The 15,699-nt window shown below is 38.1% G+C and overlaps 1 protein-coding gene across 2 annotated transcripts in view; it reads left to right on the top strand.

The window, feature by feature from the left end:
- The window catches only part of PSMD12 (proteasome 26S subunit, non-ATPase 12), a 35,569-nt gene extending 21,618 nt beyond the window's left edge, over nucleotides 1–13,951 (top strand). For both annotated transcript variants that reach the window (XM_072781088.1, XM_072781090.1), the window contains exons 6-11: nucleotides 3,957–4,106; nucleotides 4,194–4,328; nucleotides 5,275–5,387; nucleotides 6,595–6,769; nucleotides 10,464–10,541; nucleotides 11,516–13,951. In XM_072781088.1, coding sequence (XP_072637189.1) covers nucleotides 3,957–4,106; nucleotides 4,194–4,328; nucleotides 5,275–5,387; nucleotides 6,595–6,769; nucleotides 10,464–10,541; nucleotides 11,516–11,725 — 861 coding nt within the window. In that variant the 3' untranslated portion in view covers nucleotides 11,726–13,951. The remainder of the gene's footprint in view (nucleotides 1–3,956; nucleotides 4,107–4,193; nucleotides 4,329–5,274; nucleotides 5,388–6,594; nucleotides 6,770–10,463; nucleotides 10,542–11,515) is intronic.
- The last annotated feature ends 1,748 nt before the right edge of the window (nucleotides 13,952–15,699 follow it).

Raw genomic sequence — 15,699 nt, 5'->3', positions numbered from 1 at the left:
TTTGATTTGATTTATTTTTTTATATTCATTTTATTATTTTATTTTATTTTATTCTTTTATTTTATTTTTATTTTTATTTTATTTTTTTAATTTTTTTTTTTTTTAAGATTTATTTATTTACTTATGATAGAGAGAGGCAGAGACACAGGCAGAGGGAGAAGCAGGCTCCATGCCGGGAGCCCGACGCGGGATTCAATCCTGGGACTCCAGGATTGCGCCCTGGGCCAGAGGCAGGCACCAAACCGCTGAGCCACCCAGGGATCCCCAGATTTTATTTTTTAGAGCACTTTTAGGTTCACAACCAAGTTGAGTGGCAAGTACAGAGAGTTCCCATATACTCCATTGTCCCCCTCCCAACACGCACATGCATGTATGCACGTGCACGCACACACGCACACACACACACACATTCTCTCTCTCTCTCTCCCTCTCTCCTCTCTCTCCCTCCCCTTCTACCAACATCTCACACCAGAGTGGTACATTAGTTAAAATAGATGAACCTACATTGACATGAGATCACTGAAAGTCAATAGTTTGCATTAAGGTTCACTCTTCGTGTTGTATATTCCGCGGATTTTGACAAATGTGCTCATCAATGTAGTATCATATAAAATAGGTTCACTGCCCTAAAAATTCTCTGGTCTGCCTGTTCCTCCCTCTTCCCCATCCCAACCCCTGGCAACCACTGATCTTTCTACTGTCTCCATAGTTTTGCCTTCAAACCCTATTTTCAACTAGGATGATTATGCCTCATGATTCAACATCCTCTGAAATAGTCTTGCCAAAAAAAATTCACCTCAATTATGTAAAGCTTCTAGGTTTAACTACCAGTTTACAGGATATGCTAGGGACAGAGGAGCCTATTAAATGATACCACAGGGATGCAATCAGCATAATTCAGACTCTATAAAACTATAGGATGATTGGCTTGATTTTGTCAACAAATAAATGGCAAGGAAAAAGAGCCATAAGAAACCTATTTATCAATTGCAAAGTATGAGCCTCATGTGGATTCTTATTTAATTAAAATAAATGAGATAGATATTGGGGACTGACTAGGTATTTGGTGATAAAAGGAATTTTTAGATTTTTTTTTCAATGTTTATCTGTTAGAGACACATACTAAAATATATGTCTGAAATTTACTTCAAAGTAATTGACATGGGGATCCCTGGGTGGCTCAGCGGTTTGGTGCCTGCCTTTGACTCAGGGTGTGATCCTGGAGACCTGGGATCGAGTCCCACATCAGGCTCCCTGCATGGAGCCTGCTTCTACCTCTGCCTGTGTCTCTGCCTCTCTCTCTCTCTCTCTCTCTCTCTCTCTCTCTCTCATGAATAAATAAAATATTAAAAAAAAAAAGTAATTGACACATGGAGAGTGGGTAAAGATTCATAAATGAAACATTGATGGCTCATTGCATAAGGTTTTATTTTCCTTAACAAAAATTACAAAGAAAAAAAAATTACAAAGAAGACCGTGAAATAAAAACCTTTTTTCAGTCCTAATAATAATAATGAAATATCCTTCTTTCTGCTTTGCCATTCTCCATTTTATAAATTCATTTGCAATGTGTATGCCAAATATTAAATTAAAAATGTTTCTCATAAAAAAATGTTTCTCATAGTATTTGACGTAATTGATTTTCTATTTTGCATCTGTTGTATATTTACTATAACTCTACATTTCTATATCCTTTAGGAGTTATATCAGCCATGTTATTTGAATTTTAAAAAGACTAGCACCTCTTTTTCCTGTAATTTTTTGTTATGTAAATAGAAAACCTATAAGTTGTATCCTTTTGTGTGTTTAGAACTGTAATTTCTGGGACACGTGGGTGGCTCAGTTGCTTAAGCGTCTGCCTTCAGTTCATGTCATGATCCCAGGGTGTTGGGATTGAGCCCCATGTCAGGCTCCCTGCTCAGTGGGGAATCTGTTTCTCCCTCTCCCTCTGCTCATGTGTGTGCTTGCACATGGGTATGCTTGCACATGGGTGTGGTTCTCGCTGTCTCTCAAATAAATAAATAAAATATTTTTTAAAAGAAGAATTGTAATTTCCAAAAAAAAAAAAAAAGAAAGAAAGAAAGAAAAGAATTGTAATTTCCTGCTCCCAAGTATGTTAACTAACTAGAATTTAAATTAAAATTTGAAGAAAAGGGATGTCTGGGTGGCTCAGTGGTTGAACATCTGCCTTTGGCCCAAGGCATGATCCTGGAGTCCCACATCAGGCTCCCTGCATGGAGCCTGCTTCTCCCTCTGCCTATGTCTTTGCCTCTCTCTGTCTCTCATGAATAAATGAATAAAATCTTTAAATGAATGAATGAATGTAATTTCCTCACTAGCCATGAGGAAAATGCAAATTAAAACCACAAGAGATACCCCTACATGCCTTTTTTTTTTTTTTAAGATTTTATTTATTCATGAGAGACACAGAGAGAGAGAGGCAGAGATCCAGGCAGAGAGAGAAGCAGGCTCCATGCAGGGAGCCTGATGTGGGACTTGATCCCAGGACTCCAGGATCATGCCCCTAGGCCGAAGACAGGCGGAGCCACCCAGGGATCCCCTTCTACATGCTATTAGAATAGCTAACATTAAAAATATATATACTGAAAAAAAAAATATATATATATATATATATATACTGTTTATAACCAAGTGCCAGCAGTGCTGCAAAGTGATGACTACCCTTATCCATTGCTGATGGGAATGCAAAGTGGTGCAGCCACTGGAAAACAATTTGGCTATTTTTTACAAAGTTAAACATATGCTTTACCAAATGACCCAGCAATACCAATTCCTGGTGCCCAAGAGAAATGAAAACTTGAAGTTCACACTCAACCTATCTACTGATGTTCAGAGTAGTTTTGTTCATGATGGGCACAAGATGGAATCATGATAAAGGGGGGGGGGCAGGACACAGATTTAAAAAAAAAATCCACCCAGATATCCTTCAGGTGAATGGTTAAACTGGTTCATCCACACAATGGAGTACTACTTAGCCATAAAAAGAAATGAACTAGGGACACTGGGTGGCTCAGTCGGTTAAGGGTCTGCCTTCAGCTCAGGTCAGGATCTCAGGGTCCTGGGATCAAGACCCACATCAGGCTTCCCACTCAGCTGGAAGCCTGCTTGTCCGTCTCCCTCTGCCCATTCTCTCACTCATGTGCATGCACACTCTCTTTCTCAAATAAATAAATAAAATCTTGGGATCCCTGGGTGGCGCAGCGGTTTGGCGCCTGCCTTTGGCCCAGGGCGCGATCCTGGAGACCCGGGATCGAATCCCACGTCGGGCTCCCAGTGCATGGAGCCTGCTTCTCCCTCTGACTGTGTCTCTGCCTCATTCTCTCTCTCTCTCTGTGACTATCACAAATAAATTAAAATTAAAAAAAAATTAAAAAAAAAAAAGATGAAGAGCGAGTCAAAGCATTTTAAATAATAATAATAAATAAATAAATAAAATCTTTTAATAAAAGGAATGAACTATTGATATACATAACAATTTAGATGAATCTTTACTATTCAAAGCATTATGTTGAGTACAAAAAGACTCAAGAGATTGCATACTGTGTTTCATATTCATGAAAAACAAATCTATAGTGATGGAGAACAGGTCATTCTGACTGGCAGAAGTATGTGACTCCAAAGGGGCAAATGAGGGACTTAGTTTAGGGGTGATAGACTGTTCTGTATCTTGATTGTGATGGTAGCTAAACAAGTCTGTGTATATGCTTAAATTCACAGAACTTTTTATGTCAGAAGAAAAAATATCCATTTTCCTATATAGTTTTTTTTACTGTAATTTCCTGGAGGAAATTAGCTTTTTATATCATTATCAACATTCTCCCAGTATGCAAAAAAGGTTCTTATTGTTTGATAGATGTGAATATTTTAATACATTTAATTTTGCAATTTTTAGAAATTACCAAATATAAACTTATTTGGGGTCTTACTTTGGCCAGGTGGAAACCTATGGGTCAATGGAAAAGAAAGAGCGAGTGGAGTTTATTTTGGAGCAAATGAGGCTCTGCCTAGCTGTGAAGGATTACATTCGTACACAAATCATCAGCAAGAAAATTAACACCAAATTTTTCCAGGAAGAAAATACAGAGGTAAACATATCTCTTACTGCAAGTTTATTTTAAATGTGTTTAGAAAAGACCCATAAGCCGCAATTTATTTTATCAACTTTTTTTCAGAAATTAAAATTGAAATATTATAACTTAATGATTCAGCTGGATCAACATGAGGGATCCTATTTGTCTATTTGTAAGCACTACAGAGCAATATATGATACTCCCTGTATACAGGCAGAAAGTGAAAAGTGGCAACAGGTAAGAATATTTTCTTATACTTGATATTGATATTTACTAGGAAGAATTTGCATTTTTTATTTTGAAGTGATTTTTAACTTCAGTGATCATATGCAGTTATATGGTACTGCTTTCTAGTCAGTGTATTGATAGTTTATCTTTACTGACTCAAACGAACTGTGACAATATTCTAAATTATTTATCACTATCGAAGAATGTAGCCTTACTGTTTAAAGTATGTATAGCAGGGCAACGCCTGGGTAGCTCAGTCGGTTAAGCATCCTACTCTTATTTCAGCTCAGGTCATGATCTCAGGGTCGTGAGATCAAGCCTCATATCAGGCTCAACACTCAGCTCCAGATCTGCTTGAGATTCTTTGTCTCTTCCCTTCCTCCTACTCTCTCTCTTTCTCTCTCTCTCTTTCTCCCTCTAAGTAAATAAAATCTTTAAAAAAAAAAAAAAAAAAAAACGTGTAGCAGAAGCATTTGGCTGGCTCAGTTCATAGATCATGCAATGCTTGATCCTTGGAGGTTTTGACTTAAAGCCCCATGTTGGATGTAAATATTACTTTAAAAAAAATAAAGTAAAATATGTATAGCAGGTCACATGCTAACAAAGGTTACAGGTAAAGACCTAGCATTACTTTGGAAAATTATTTCACAAAACTGTTTCAAATCATTTGTATGTATGTTCCATGTTTGTGCTAACTTGTTACAAGGAGTTTTCCTTTATATATCTCGCTCCAAAAAATGTTAGCCCAGGTAGTAATATAGATCGGCAAAGATTTACTGTAGTTGTTTCATAGAAATTTAATATGACAGGAAGATACTGTAAAAGGCAGCTTGGTAGGATCATTTCCTAAGACTTTTGAGTCTCTAAAAAATCTCATGATTTTTTAGTTCCTGCCAGAGTCTCCACTTTGTTTCTAAGCTTGCTTATGATCCATTGTGTTATACAACGTTTTTAGGCTCTGAAAAGTGTTGTCCTCTATGTGATCTTGGCTCCTTTTGACAACGAACAGTCAGATTTGGTTCACCGAATAAGTGGTGACAAGAAGTTAGAAGAAATTCCTAAATACAAGTAAGTACTTTTATAGCTAGTGTAGTACATCTCAGCAGAAACACCATTTTGAAGGAAAAATGGTTAACCTAAGTGTACATCTGCTTAATTGGTTCCTGATAGATTGTATTGGCGAATAAAACTAGAGGTTATAGAGTAGTGAAATGGTTTTTGTCCTGCTGCTTTAGAAATTAATGAGATTGGGCACCTGGGTGGCTCAGTGGTTGAGCGTCTGCCTTTGACTCAGGTAGTGATCCTGGGGTCCTGGGATTGTGTCCCACATTGGGGTCCCCATGGAGAGCCTGCTTTTCCCTCTGTGTCTCTGCCTCTCTCATGAATAAACAAGTTAATTAATTTTTAAAAAAGAAATTAATGAGGTTATAACACACTTCATTCTGAAACCACTTATCAAGGGGCACCTAAGTAGCTCAGTCAGTTAAGCATTTGACCCTTGGTCTCAGCTCAGGTCTTGATCTAGGGGTTACAAGTTTGGGCCTCACATTGGGCTCCACTGGGTGTGAGCTTTCTTTTTTTTTAAAAAAAAAAAAAAAAAAAAACAACCTAAAATGGACCACTTGTCAGAAGTTGCATTTCAAGCTCACTTTATTTATTTATTTATTTATTTATTTATTTATTTATTTATTTATTTATGATAGTCACATACAGAGAGAGAGAGAGGCAGAGACATAGGCAGAGGGAGAAGCAGGCTCCATGCACCGGGAGCCCGGCGTGGGATTCGATCCCGGGTCTCCAGGATCGCGCCCTGGGCCAAAGGCAGGCGCCAAACCGCTGCGCCACCCAGGGATCCCTCAAGCTCACTTTAGCAGCTTTGGTTATTAATCATTTGATAAAATTTTAGTAGTTTAGGACTTAAGTGATTTTCAGAAGTCTATATAAAACAGACATACACTTCCTACACACAGTGGGCTTTTAGTTCTTAAAAGCTGTTTTTCTTTTATCTGTCTCATTGGTAAGCTTATGCTAATTATTCCAGAGACTGGCAAATACATTGTGGGAGGGAGCAGAATGTTAAGTAGAGGAATGCTCCATTCAGAACTGCTGTGGAAAAAAATGGCAGTAAATAAATAATAATCAACTTATATTTTGTTTTACAAATAAGAACTTACAAGTACGATCTTTGCCAATATTTAAGCATTTGCCATTATATTACCTTATGTTACGTTTTTCCAGATTTATACAATTTTATACAATTTTATACAATTTACAGGGATCTTTTAAAGCTCTTTACTACAATGGAGCTCATGCGTTGGTCCACCCTTGTTGAAGACTATGGGATGGAGTTAAGGAAAGGGTCTCTTGAGAGTCCAGCGACTGATGTTTTTGGTTCTACAGAGGAAGGCGAAAGGAGGTGGACAGACTTAAAGAACAGAGTCGTGGAACATGTAAGTGCCGGCCCAGAAGTGAACTGGGGTGATTTCCACCACAAACTTTTAATTTTCAAGTGTGACAGTCAAATGTTTCTTTTGAAGGTTATATCTTTAATTCTTTGCTTTAGGTTTTTTTTGTTTTGGGGGGTTTTTTGCTATGCTCAGGGTAATAGTGGTGTAAATTTGTTCTCCCAGTGTTGTTTGTGTATTTCCCAAAATGTATCAGAATTTATCTTATCCCTCTTACTTCCCCCCACCCTATTCCCTTATATTTGGCTTTTCAGGAAAAACAAAAACAAAAACCCACAATGTTTTAGCATTCTTATTTTGAAGGGACCTCTCAAGAATCCAAAATTTTAAGGGTGCCTGGCTGACTCAGTAAAGCACGTGACTCTTGATCTTGGGGTGTCAGTTCAGGCCTCACGTTGGGTGTAGACATTACTTAAAAATAAAATTTAGGGCAGCCCAGGTGGTTCAGCGGTTTAGCGCTGCCTTCGGCCCAGGGCATGATCCTGGAGACCCGGGATCGAGTCCCACGTCGGGCTCCCTACATGGACCCCGCTTCTCCCTCTGCCTGTGTCTCTGCCTCTCTCTCTCTCTGTATCTCTCATGAATAAATAAATAAAATCTTTAAAAATATAAAATTTATTTTATTTTAATTTTTAAAAAATATTTATTTATTCATAAGAGACACAGAAAGAGAGGCAGAGACACAGGCAGGGGAGGAGAAGCAGGCTCCATGTAAGGAGGCCAGTGTGGGACTCCATCCCAGGAATCTGGGATCAAGCCCTGAACCAAAGGAAGACAGATGCTCAATTGCTGAGCCACCCAGACATCCAAAAAATAAAATTGAAAAAAAAAAAAAAAAAAAAAAGAATTCAAAATGTTACAGCATATAGGGACACTTGGGTGGCTCAGTGGTTGAGCATCTGCATTTGGGTCAGGTCATGATCCACGGGTTCGGGGATCAAGTCCCACATCTGACGTCCCGCAGGGAGCCTGCTTCTCCCTCTGCCTCTGTGTGTCTCTCATGAACAAATAAATAAAATCCTTAAAAAAAAAAAAAACTTACATCATATAAACCAGAAGGAATTTCTTAAGAATGAATGGTGGGATGGTTGTGGGTGAAAGTTGCTCTTTCTGGGATCCCTGGGTGGCGCAGCGGTTTGGTGCCTGCCTTCGGCCCAGGGCGTGATCCTGGAGTCCTGGGATCGAATCCCACATCAGGCTCCCTCCATGGAGCCTGCTTCTCTCTCTGCCTGTGTCTCTGCCTCTCTCTCTGTGTGTGTCTCTCATGAATAAATAAATAAAACTTTTTAAAAAAGAAAAGAAAGTTGCTCTTTCTATCTGCTGCTTGCTTGGTAGTTCTGGGAATGGGTAACAAGTCTTAAACCTGATCTTTGATCTTCTTGGTATCACTATAAATGGAATTATTTCAGCATTCATTCACATAGCAAACATGTATTATGAGCTTTCTATGTACCAGGCACTGTACAAATATGCTGGAACATGTGGGAAAGTGAGATGTGGTCCCTACCTTCAGACAGCTTGAAAATAAGTCATAGGGAAAGATGGATTTATAAGTAAAAGTATTTGGGGCACCTGGGTGGCTTAGTGGTTGAGCGTCTGCCTTTTGCTCAGGTCATGATCCCCAGGGTCCTGGAATCGAGTCCCACATCAGGCTTCTGCAGGGAACCTGCTTCTCCCTCTGCCTGTGTCTCTGCCTCTCTCTCTGTGTCTCCCAGAAACAAATAAATAAAATCTTAAAAAAAAAAGAAAGTAAAAGTATTCTAGATATTAGGGTACAAATATATATCAAATGGAGTGCAGCATAAGTAGAGAGTTGATTGGTTCTACCTGAAAGGGGGACACCTGGCTGGCTCAGTCAGTAGAGCATACTCTTGATCTCGGGGTTGTGAGTCCAAGCCCCATGTCGGAGGTGGAGATTGCTTAAAATACATATATATGTGTGTGTGTGTGTGTGTGTGTGTGTGTGTGTGTGTGTGTATTTTGTATGTGTGTGTGTTTTTAAGGTTTTCTTTATTTATTTGACAGGGTACAACTAGGCAGAGTGGCAGGAAGAGGGAGAAGCAGCTCCCTGCAGAGCAGGGAGCCCAATGAGGGACTTGATCCCAGGACCCAGAGATCATGACCTGAGCCAAAGCAGATGCTTAACCAACCAAGCCACCCAGGCGCCCCAAAAATAAAATCCTAAAAAGAAAAAGAAAGGTCAGGCTAGATCTGCAGAAATTGACAGAGGAGGTAAGATTTGTAAGAAGAGTACCCGGTAAGCGGACAGATGCCATAGTCTGAGCAGGGGCATGGAGACGACAAACCTGTAGGATGAACAGAAGTGCCTCCAAACACAGGGATCAGTGAAGAAGAAAGTCGGAGATATGGAAAGGGTCTGGAACTTCACAAAGTTTATATACTGCAGTAGTGGAAACTTTGATCTGAGAGGACAGTGACCAGGCTTGCATCTTACAAAGACTCCTCTGGCAGTCAGTGTGGAGAATGCACTTGGGGGAGAGACAGGAATGGAGCTGAGAGTAAGTGAAGGCTCCTGTGGGCTTCTGTCAAGGCTGTAGCTGAGGGATAGATGGGATGGAGTTATTTTAATAAAGAAAATAAATAGAATTTGGTTGTTGATTAAATTTAAAGGATAAAGAAGGGATCTAGAATGATTGTGCTGCTTCCTAAGAAGTGTGTTGCCGTGGACCCTGAGAGAGATGGGAGGAGGGACAACTTCTCCAAACATCGGTTCATTTTCTCTCCCCACTGTTTCCCATTTTTCTTGTGATGCTGCTATTTTGTTAATAACAAAGAAGAATAAAGGGAACAGTGGCTCAGTTGGTTAAGCAGCCCACTCTTGATTTTAGCTCAGGTCATGATCTCAGGGTCATGGGATTAAGCCCCTTGTCCAGGCTCCAAGCTCAACAAGGAGTCTACTCAAGATTCTGTCTCCCTTTCCCTCCACCCCTACCCCCCACATGCTTTCTCTAAAATAAATAAAGAATTAAAATAATAATGATAAAGGGAACCACTTCCAGTGTAAACTAGAAAATTTAATTTCAAGTTACCTTTCAGTAGTTAAAATGATGATAACGTCGTGTTTTGAGATGCTCTCATTTTTTGAATCAGCCTTTTAAACATTTGTGTCGGGCAGCCCGGGTAGCTCAGTGGTTTAGCGCCGCCTTCTGCCCAGGGCCTGATCCTGGACATCCGGGATCGAGTCCCACATCAGGCTCCCTGCATGGAGCTTGCTTCTCCCTCTGCCTGTGTCTCTGCCTCTCTCTCTCTCTGTCTCTCATAAATAAGTAATAAAATATTTTTTAAAAAATAAAAATAAACATTTGTATCATAATTAGGAAATTTTAATTTTAGATTCTTGGATTTAGCAAAAACATTTTAGTACATTAGTTTTTAACCATTATTTTAGTTAAGATAAGCCTAGGGTTTGACTATATATATTTTAAAAGAGTTGTGGATAGTATTCAGAATAACTTACAAAACTGCAGAAACCAAAGTATCTAAATTTTGCTTTGTTACTGAAATTGAGAATCAGCTTCATTCCAGCAGTCAGCTATAGAAAAATAAAAGCTCTGAATCTGACATTTTAACTAAACCTATTTGAATATGAAAACAAATGGGCTTTTAGCCTTACTGACGACTCTTAGGTGTTCTTCATTGCTCTCTGTCCTCTCCCCAGAATATTAGAATAATGGCCAAGTATTACACCAGGATAACAATGAAGAGGATGGCTCAGCTTCTTGATCTGTCTGTTGATGTAAGTAGTTTGAGTTGTTTTAGCCAGTCGTTTTGAATATCAACTGACTTATAAAAATTGAATTAGAAAATCAATTTTGCTTTATTATTTAAGTTAAGGTGACAAAGTTTCCCCAGGCTATCTTGAGTACCCAAAAATAGCCCAAATATCAAGTTTATAGTTACATTACTATTATGTGTCCTAGTTAAAATCTTTACTTAAATATGATAGTTTTACATCGTTGCATCTGCAGTCGGGTATGTATTTCTATAACAAATATGTCTAGGGTCCCAGGAATGAACCATAGAAATAGAAAACTGTGAAGGAGACTTCACTACACTTCCCTTGCAGAGGTCCCAGGTCAAGTTAGAGAAATATTGTGTTCAGATCTAGGTTCCTGCTGGTGGAATGTATAACACACCACAGAGGTAGGGGTTAAGTGAGGTGATCTAGAAGCCATTTCTGTCATGAGACAGTTTATCAGTTTAGCTAAAGAAAGAAGAATCATGGGTGTTAGAGGTAAAAAATGTAATCCTTGGTTGGCTCATTAGCTCCTCTCATTTCTGGACCAGTGGACCAGAGTCCTTAGAATAAAGTGACTTGTCCTTGGCTATGTAGTTGCCAGTGGCAGAGATTACACATTGTAACCCAGCATTTCTGGAAACAAATTATCTATATGATGTGTTAGGGGGAAACATTGTAGACCAAGAGTGGACCAAGGGGCTGTTGGCAGGAGCAGAACCAGCATTGTTGAGTTTGCAAGGAGGCAGATTCAAACTCTACCCTGATTCTGAGTAGACTTAGAGGCTATTCATCTCCTAGACTCATAGTACACTAAGTGTATTGTTACAGGAAGTCAAGAGTTGCTTACTTATGCGTAGTGAATTTTAGCACTGCATATTCTTGGGTGAAGAGTTTAAAAAATGCTTTCCTTAAATTTTGTTTATTGTCTGTAATTATCCTATCTTAATCCAATTTTTCATTCTCTCTTGCAGGAGTCAGAAGCTTTTCTTTCAAATCTAGTAGTTAACAAGACCATCTTTGCTAAAGTAGACAGGTTGGCAGGAATTATCAACTTCCAGAGACCCAAGGATCCAAATAATTTATTAAATGACTGGTCTCAGAAACTGAACTCACTGATGTCTCTAGTTAACAAAACTACACACCTCATAGCCAAAGAGGAGATGATACATAACCTACAATAAGGGTCTCAGTGCCCCTAATGCTTTTAGAAAAGAGTTAAAATTGGAAGTCATAAAAGACTGTTATGGTGTATATGTTGGGTTTGTTGTGGTTTTTTTTTTTTTTTTTTTCTATTTTCAGCTCCTTTGTCTAAAATTTAAGATAGTGAATATGTTTAAGGCCCCTTTCAACCCTTCAGTTCCCTGATTTTATTGTTAACTTTGTATTTGCAATTGGTGCAAAAAAAAATTTCTATTTCTGTTGTCTATGAACTCAAACAATTGTGTCATAACTTACCCAAATGTGTTTTTCTATCATTTGAAAACTTTTTAGCTATTATTTGTTCTCATTCAGCTAACAACCATAATTATCATAATAAAAGCAGTATATGCACATTGACTTTCTATAGTTACCTGTGTTTCTGAACATTTTGTGGGATAGTGATTTAACTATTTTTTAAATAAAAGAAATTCTGTTGTAAAGCTATCAAGTATTTAGTAGAATTTTAAAAACAACGTAGGACATAGAATATTTGGGATAGAGTTGTGATTTGTGAAGAATTTGTATTTTAGTATTGTGGCAGAAAGCCTCTAGACTGAGTATGTATAGAGCGATCTGGTAGGCTGAAGACTTAATATAGACATAATTGTTTTTTCCCTCTGAGTCAAACTGATTTCAATCACAGTAGCTTGATTATTTTCATTCCCTTTCTCTGACTTGACCAGTTGTTAAAATCAAATGACATTGTATTGACACAATTTAACACACACAGTCATTTTTAAAAGATTTCTTTGTGACTTTCACTTATAGATCTAATTATATCAATGTTCCAAATTCATTCCCTCTTTATAGGAACTTTAGTTCCATTATATGAACACTGGATTACAACCTAAAATGCTTTAAAAAAATGACAACAACAAAAAGACTCAGTCACCCTCTTAGCAAATGGCATAGTATTGACTTTTTTTTAAACAGAAGTTTTACTATCAAACATCTGAGATCAATTAATAGCAAATTTTGGAAGTTTTTAAAAATGTGATTTATTTCAAGGAAAACTGAAGGTTATTTAAAATGATGTTTAAACAATGAAAGTATGAGGTCTACTTTTTTAAAAAATCCAAATGAAGGGATGGGAGAAAAAAGACATTCTGGAAATAGCATTTTTCATAATTCATTTTCATTTAGTGGTCACTAAATTGTCCTAGTCTGTGATCCCAGGGCTGAGGACACTTGTGGGACCTCTGCTATTTATGTTGAGTCATTGTGAGTAATAACCTAGTATTAAATCTAATTCTATTCTTTGGAAATTTAATGTATTGTCACATTAATAACATAAACATCTGCTACCACTTATCTTTAAAAATCTAACCAAAAATATGGCAAGGAACATCAGAAGTTCACACCAGCAATAGGAATATGGTTTAAATTTTCTTCTGAGTGAAAAGGATAGAAAATGAAATCATCTTGTATTGTTAATTTGTAAATCAAGTTGGAGCTAATTTGAATCTAGCTTTTCATTAACTTGCTAACTCATTATCCTTGTACTTGCCAAACCTGGCTATTTGGCCAAATACTTGATTGTTGTAAAGATGTCAAATGATCCTCTTCTTTGGTCTTTATTTAACATGCTTGCCCTCAAACTAAGCTCTTTGTGTGTTCTGAGTTGGTGCCATTTGTAACTGAATCCCATTTGATTTAACTGCCTATCCAGTTTTTTTTTCTCCTCCAAGCAAACTTAAATTTCGTAGTGTTACAAAGAAGAATCCGTTAACATAGGGCAATAAAATATTTGAGATGTTCGAAACCCCAAATCCTGGCTTCCATGTCAGACCTAAAGCTGACTATTCATGAAAAGGATAGAACCACTTTGCTTTAAATATGGAAAAGATAATACTTGACTCATTTTCATTTTCATTAGGTTACTAACTAGCAGAGAGGTGATAAGCCACTGTTTTTTGTTTTCATTTTTTAAATGAAACGTTTTTTACCCTTTTATTTTTATATAATTTATGTTTTTATTTTAGAGTTCAATAGCTATTTCTGTAATTAACCCTAATTTCCATATGCTTACTGAATCATTGAAAAACTAATCTTTAAAATTCAAACTGTTCCATTATCTTCTAAGTGTTACATGTATGATACAAGTACATATTTTTCATTGTTTCCAGCTCCTGGATATAGCTGCAATAAAAGCTCTAATTTGTGGGTGTGTAAAAACCTGGAGAATAAACTCATACTTTTAAAGATCACTTTTTTTTTTTTCCAGTTCTCTTGCTGTTTAAAACAAAAAGCTGTAGGTTTTTCATTCTTTCAAAATCATGCTCTCTCCATAAACCTGTTAAATGGTGGGAAGACATTGTGCATGTGTTTTTCAAAAAACCAACTGGTTGGCTTTTTTCCCCCCTGAATTCTTTGGTGACAGGCTGTGCTTTATTGTGCCCTTGACCAATGGTTGTCCAGCATAGCCCACGTCAGAATCCCCGGCAGGGCTTGCTACAACAGATGGTTGGGCCCCACCTCCAGAGTTTCTGATCCAGGTCTGGGGTAGGGCCCAAGAATTTTCTTTTTTCTTCTTTTCTTTTCTTTCTTTTCTTTTCTTTTCTTTTCTTTTCTTTTCTTTTCTTTTCTTTTCTTTTCTTTTCTTTTCTTTTTCTTTTTCTTTTTCTTTTCTTTTTTCTTTCTTTCTTTCTTTCTTTCTTTCTTTCTTTCTTTCTTTCTTTCTTTCTTTCTTTCTTTCTTTCTTTCTTTCTTTTCATTTCTAGCAAGTCCTTGGGGGTTGCAGATGTTACTAAAAACACGGAGTGGACACAAAAGTACAGTTAGGATTATGCTCCAGTGTGATGCTTATCCTATGCCAGTTTCCCAGTCGAGTGATCTGAGGTCTGGTTTTATCTTGCTTGATGACGTATAGAGAAGTGTTCTTGCTTTCTGAGTGGATGCAAAGCAAGGTGCCTCAGTATTTACCATATTGAAAGAATTGAAGATTGGGAAAGTCTTAGCATCTTGCTATCTTTTCCTCTATAAGATTGGGAACCATGTTTTTCTTGGTATCCATCACTTCTGTTACATAGTAGAAATTTAAATGCTTGTTGAGTTAAATTGTTTCTTAACCAATTAATTTTTTTAAATGCTTTCTTATACCTTCCTGGGATTATGTTTTGATCCTCACTTCCAACTTTTTGTTACCTCATAAGGGTTCAAGTCAGTGGCATTAATTACATTCACAATGTACAACCATCAGGGACGCCTGGGAGGCTCAGTGGTTGAGCGTTCTGCCTTTGGCTCAGGGCCTGATCCCAGAGACCCAGGATCGAGTTCCACATCAGTCTCCTTGCATGGAACCTGCTTCTCCTCCCTTTGCCTATGTCTCTGCCTCTCTCTGTCTCTCATGAATAAGATCTGTTAAAAATAACAACAACAATATACAGCCATCTCTAATACCTGTCTCCAAAACTTCCTACAGTCATTTAAAAAATTTTGGGCAGCCTGGGTGGCTCAGTGGTTTAGCACCGCCTTTGGCCCAGGGCATGATCCTGGAGACCCGGGATCGAGTCCCGCATTGGGCTCCCTGCATGGAGCCTGCTTCTCCCTCTGCCTGTGTCTCTACCTCTCTGTCTCTCTGTTTCTCATGAATACATAAATAAAATCTTTAAAAAAGAAAAAAAAATTTTTTTGAGAAAGCTCTACACCCAAAGTGGGGCTCAAACTCCCAACTGCAAGATCAAGAGTCACATGTTTTACCGACTGCACCAACCAGGTGTCCCTATTTCCAAATTTTATTACCTCAACCAGAAGCTTTGTTAACCATTAGGCAGTAATTCCCCATCCCCATCCCCCTTGCCCTAGCCCCTTGGTAGCTCTTAGTCTTTCTGTTTCTATGAATTCACCTATAGGAGATATACTTCAGGGATCCCTGGGTGGAGCAGCGGTTTGGCGCCTGCCTTTGGCCCAGGGCGTGATCCTGGAGACCCAGGATCGAGTCCCACCTCGGGCTCCC

The sequence above is a fragment of the Canis lupus genome, chromosome 16, assembly GCF_048164855.1.
Source record: "Canis lupus baileyi chromosome 16, mCanLup2.hap1, whole genome shotgun sequence".
NCBI classification, from domain to species: domain Eukaryota; kingdom Metazoa; phylum Chordata; class Mammalia; order Carnivora; family Canidae; genus Canis; species Canis lupus.
Note: the sequence above shows the minus strand (reverse complement) of the source record. Positions and strands in the feature narration are given on the sequence as shown.